This window comes from Colletotrichum lupini, chromosome 2 (assembly GCF_023278565.1).
Source record: "Colletotrichum lupini chromosome 2, complete sequence".
Lineage (NCBI taxonomy): Eukaryota > Fungi > Ascomycota > Sordariomycetes > Glomerellales > Glomerellaceae > Colletotrichum > Colletotrichum lupini.
Window position 1 is genome coordinate 1,821,842 of NC_064675.1, and position 6,265 is coordinate 1,828,106.

Here is a 6,265-nt window from a genome sequence, read left to right on the forward strand (position 1 = left end):
TAACTATATTAGTAATACCCTATATAACGTCGCATTATCCTAACTATAATTAAATAGCCTTAGCTATTTAACCTAGTGCGACGCTTAAAGAGAGAAATAAGAGGTAGAGAGATAATAAGTAAAGAGAATTGAGCGTTTTTATTAAGTTTTATACCCTTAATTTAGTAAATATAGATAAAAAAAGAGAAGAAAAAAATAGGTAGCTAATATAAGTTAGTATACCTATATTTTAAGTCCGTACTATCGGACCTAGTCTAGGCTAACGCTATGGATAAGTAGCTAGTACTAGCGTCCCCGTAACTTACTCCGTAGTACTAAATAAGCCGCGGCGCTAATAAACTTTTTATTACCTATTTAGCCCGCGCTAGTTAGTTATAAACTTATAATAGTAATAGTAAGTAGCGCATCCTCGCTTTTTTATAATTAATCTTAGCCGGACGTTTTTATTAATAACTTATATACCCTTATTTAATACTAGGATTATAAAAAGATCTTATAATTAAGTAACTTCTATAGCCTCGTAAGGTTATATAATACTAAGTTAAATTTCTATAATAACTAACAAAAATATTAATACGTTATTTTTATAAGAGCAGAACTATATACCGGATATATATAACGTATTTTAATAAATAACTTTTATAGCTTTATTATTATTATATTCCGTCCGAGATACTTCTATTTACCGTAGTTAGAAATAAGCTCGAGCGTTATTTCTATCGATCTTAAGCTCTTTATATTTATTATAAGCTATTAATCTAGTTAGAAGTCGTCGGTATTTTATTTTTAAATATTATTTTAATAAAAAATACCCTACCCTCTATAACTAATATACGTTCTTTTTAATAAGTATATACTTTTAAAAATATTACCGCTTTTAGGGACTTTTTTCGATATTTATTTAATAACTAAAAAGAAGATACGTAAGCCTTTTTTAATAATAGCCTATAAGTAAGCTATATTTTATACCTCTACTTTTTTTATAATAAACTAAGACGGCTAGAAGCGCTCGATTTTTATATAAAGTATTACGAGTATTTATAAATTAATAATAAAATAAAATAATATAGCTCGGATTGCTATAACTATTATATCCAATCTAGCGGGTTTATTAGAAGGGTTAATAATAGCCTTAAAATATAAGACTAAAGAGATCTTAATAATTCGTATATTTATATAAAGATTTTTAACGACGCCTCTTTTTATATTAGGCCGTATACTACGAAAGAGCTAAGTATATCTTACCTCGTCTTTTTACTTAACCTAAAGCGCTTATTAATAATTTCTTTTACTATCCTATTAATATATATTAATTATACTAGGCTTGTAAGAATATAATAAAAACCGCATAAGTCGGCGACTTAAGCTATTAAGTATAAACTAGATTTAAAAAAAAATATAATAATACGTACCGAATTAGCTTTTTAAACCCGCTAGTATTATTTTTTAAAAGTAATAGCCGCCGGAGTAAAGGCTATAATAATATATAGAATAGGGAGGGTAGAACGGCCGTAACGATAATATTTAGTATACTATATTTTATTAAATAAATATAGTTATAAACGTTTAAATTAGAAGCTAGATTGCCGAACGGCTTATTAAATACGAGATCTAAAATAATACTAAGCGTAAAATACTACGCTTTTAAACTAAAATCGAACTTTTTATTTTAAGAAGTATATATATTAATTATCGATATAAGTTAAAGAATGCTCTCGTCGATTTTAGCTTTAAAATTAACGATATTTTTATTAAAATACTTTATTACGATCGTTAGTAGTTTATATAAATTAACTTATAATATATATAAGAAAATAACCTACCCCTCTTACTATTTAAAACTAGAGTCTAGTATATACTATATTATTTTTAGTAAATAGTACGTTATCGTTTTTTAGATCTAGTTATATTACGTTATATTAATTTAAATGCGTATATTTAGTACGCACGCTAAGTATATACCTTATAAGGTCCGGGTTACTTATTATATCGTCGTTTAAACTAATATAAATAAAAAATCTTATACGAGGAGTTAGTAAGCGTCGTAAATAATATTAAAAATAGTTATAAGTACTATATTTAAAGCCGGCCTCGTAGAACTTAAAGTATATATTATTACTATATATAGTATATAAGAGTTATTAAGGGGAGAATTTAGTAGAGGGGGGGCCGGGGATATATTATAATTATAAATATTAATAAAAAGTAAGCGTAATAGTATATAAGAACGGCCCCTATATAAAAATAGTTATAAGGGTAGTAATATTTATAATAGAGGTAAGCTAATTACGCTAGCTATATAAGCCCTTAGTAAGTAGCTTTAGCTAATAAATAATAAGAATAAAAATAGTAAGGCCGTAGTTATTTTTCTATTTTTAATATATATTAAGAAGTCTACGGATAGGGCGGTCTAAAAAGAAGACTTTAAATAATTCTTAAAAAAGGTTATATATTATATAATATACTTTATAGGGCCTATAACACGCTTTGTAAAATAAATATAAGTTATAATATCGTAATAAATACGATTACGGGTAGTTTTAGGTATTTTTACTTAAATCGACCCCTTTATAATATAACTAGTGCGGGTTTAGTAAAGCGAAATATAGTATTATAAAATATAGCTCTTTATACTATAAGGATAGTTTAGATTCTTTTAACCCTATGTATAACGTAAATATTAAATAATAAAGTTAACGGCTTAAGAGCTTAAATTAAGTAGCTATATACCGGACCTATATTATTACTTTTAAATCTTATACAAAGCTATATAAATATAAAAAAATATTATGCTAATACTTATTTATTATTAAACTAACGTATAAACTCTCGTATTTATTTTATTATAATAATAAGTTATAATCTATCAAGACCTCTTAATAACTTATAAATAAATATAGACTAGAACCTATTTACGCACTTTCTATTTACTATAACTCGTTTACTTAAATACTTATATAATAAGTATAACGAAGCGTATCGCTTTTTATAGCCTTAGGCTATACGAGGCATAAAGTCCTATAGCTTTATATTCGTTATTTATATTATTAATAATAGTTTATTAAATATGTTATAAATACTTATTTAGATTAGGCTACTAAGCTATTTATAATAGCTCGTATATATTTATAAGCTTTAGGTTTTAGTTAAGTACTTAGACTACTTATTTAATATTAATAATAACTTATCCCTAATAAATAAAAAATAACTCTATTAAGGCATATTAATAATACGATTTAAAATAAAAATAATCTATTTATAAAATAATAAACTACTAGCGGCTAGTTTTCTAAGCCCTAAAGAGATTATAATTACTAAATATCGTATTAGTATTATTATTAACTAGGTTCGATATAATTAAAATATAAGTAATATAAATATTAAATACTAAGTAAACCTAAAGATCGTTATAATACTCTCTTATTTTACTAAGAGCTAGAGCTTAAACGACTTTATAAATACGTATAAAAAGATTATAAGCAAGCCGCTAACGTTATATATAGCTAGTATTTTAAAGCTCTAAGCCTAGTTTATATTATAAGCTTAAGTTATTTATATAAGCTTACTAAGTAATAATAAAGTAACGCTAACCGTTTCCGTTAGCTTTTTACTAAATAACGTCCTTAATATCACGCTTATTAATATTAAAAAATAATAAAAAATACTATTCGTCCCGCTAGCAAAACGTATTAAAAAATTGAAAAAGTCCCTATATTAAGATCTTTTTATAATATAACTAATCTCTCTTAAGTTTATATATAATAATAATAAATAGTATTAAAAAAGACTAGATAAGTTGGGGTAGGCTGGTATAAATATTATTAATTATTTTTACTTAAACGCGGGCTAAGTATTATTACGGGGTCCGGGCCCGCTCCTTAGCTAAAAACTATTACTAGGCCCTATAGATCTTATTATTAACTAAGTAAAAGTAAAACGAGAATCGGAAACGGGTCTATATAGTACGGGAGGTTCTTAAGTAATATCTGAGGATATAAATACGTATATTTACTAAAAATAGGGCATAGCTCCGGGAGTTAAGTATATATAACTAAGTTAAGATATGTAATAAAAAGTAATTTTTAGTACTTATTAATATTATATAATATCCGTAAGTCTAGTTAATAAATGGCTTTTTAAATAAAAATAGTATTATAATATACGCTATATTTAAATAATAAGGTTTAATAAAGAGCGGGGTACGCTTAACTTAGAAAGTTAAAAACTAAAGTAAGGTTTTTTCTTAGTAACCTCCTTAAAGAACTTATATTACGGCTATTTTTATACTTAACTATCCCTTTAACTACTATAAAATAAAAGATTTAGCTTATATTAAGCTAGTTAACGCTTTATAACGCCGGTCTATAACTTTAAGCCCTATTAAAAATAATAAAAAGCTACTCCGATATTCCTATAGTTATTATTATTATAAATTTAAATATGCGCCGAAGCTCTAAATATAGGTTATTATTATCCTTAGTAATACTATATAAGGGCCGTATTATTTTTTATTACTAATTAAGGCTAAAAAGGGCTCTAGGCTAGTTTATTTTCTACCCCTATTTTAATAAAATAAAAATAATCGCCTTTAAGTATTATATTTAGGATATTAATATATATATCGGAATATAGTAATTATAGCTTTATAATTAAAAATAGTCGTATCGGCTAGAGCGTCTATTTTAATATATATAAGGCATATTATATACCCTATTACTTTTTTAATAATTATTACTCGAGCTACTTATTATACTAACTAGCTAGGCTACGCGTACTTTAGTAATATATACTAACGTAATTAATTAATTATATTAATAAAAAAAAGCCTATATTGTTTAGTAATATATACGCATATAACTATAGCTCTCGTTATATCTTAAAGTCTTAAACCTCTTATAAATAAGGACTAAGAATCGTATTAGATCGTTATTATATATATTATAGAATTATATTATCGCCTTATATATATAACTATTTTGAGTATCGATACTCTTTAATATTTAATAATATTACTTAATCTTTCCTAACTAGCTGCGACTATATGCGTAGTTATTTATTATAATACGCCTTTCGAAATAATAATTCAGAATATTACTAAGCTAGCTATTTTAAAAAAGACGGATATCGTTATATAAATAACTACCGCGGCCGTATATAGATCTAACTTATATATTTATTATAGCTATATAACTAGTATAGTACTATAAGCTATAAACTACGAGACTATTAGCTATATCTTAAAAATTAGTAATACTATATCTTCCTTCGCTATTAAGGACTATATTATTATCCTTAATACTATATTTAAAAGTTATTTAGAAATAGATCCGAGGTTAAAGGAGTACTTCGGCTTTGGGAATAGTAAAATAAGTCTAGGTAGTTTATAAAATACGAATAAGCCTATATTATATATATCCTAGGTATATTAAAAAGAGGTTCGCTAACGAGAGGCTACGTAACTAAATATATAAAAATCCCTTTTACTAAAGCTAACCTAATCCTTATCCCGTTAATTTATAATATTACTAACTTAATAATTAAGCGTAACTACTTAACTATTTCGGATATTTTTATTACGGGATAGGCCGGTATTAATTATACCGGATTCGAACTTAGTAATTCCGTTACCGTTTTTAGGGCGGGTCTTATTAAATTATTATCTACTTACTTAGCTATTTTATATAGAGTATTTAAGGTCTACGTCGTTAACTATATAAAAGAACGCCTTATTCTTACTATTTCTATCGGCGCTATCCTAATTAACTTTATTAATAAAAACCCTATTACTTAAATTCTAGCTCATAAACCGGACGGGGTTATATATATTATAAACTATATTAATATAGAGGCGTTAAAGTCGAGCCTTTAGATAGATAAAAGTATTATTATATAATAAATAATTAACGTAGCGTATTTTAAAAGAAGTATAGGCTAATTAAGTATATATAATTTATAAAACGATTTACTTAGCGCACCGTATAATAATAATATCTTACTTACGATTCCTTTCCCTATTTCGTCCTTTTTTACTAAGGGCTTAAGTTTTTAAATAAGAGCTATTAATTTAAAGTAATACGCTCCGTAACTAATTAACTTTATTAATAATAATAAAGCCTACTTAAGCTTTATAATTAGCGTAGTTATTAATATTAAGGACGTACTAAAGTATTATAAACGCTCTAATAAAAAAAAAGAAACTAAGGTAGTTATCCGCTTTTTAAAATAAAACGGCTTAATTATATAAAGCTTTTAAGTTACGGGCTAT

The 6,265-nt window shown here is 25.4% G+C and overlaps 2 protein-coding genes across 2 annotated transcripts; one reads left to right on the forward strand and one right to left on the reverse strand.

Annotated features, from left to right (window-relative positions):
* Window positions 1–1,474: 1,474 nt before the first annotated feature.
* On the reverse strand, window positions 1,475–1,636 carry CLUP02_02893 (cytochrome P450; the record flags this gene model as incomplete). Its single annotated transcript, XM_049281921.1, has 1 exon — window positions 1,475–1,636. A coding segment is annotated over one exon (162 nt), but the record flags the coding sequence as incomplete, so codon positions are not given.
* A 3,948-nt stretch (window positions 1,637–5,584) lies between these two features.
* CLUP02_02894 (alcohol dehydrogenase GroES-like domain-containing protein) lies at window positions 5,585–5,791 on the forward strand (the record flags this gene model as incomplete). The annotated part of the gene is made up of 1 exon (XM_049281922.1): window positions 5,585–5,791. A coding segment is annotated over one exon (207 nt), but the record flags the coding sequence as incomplete, so codon positions are not given.
* Between the last annotated feature and the right edge of the window lie 474 nt (window positions 5,792–6,265).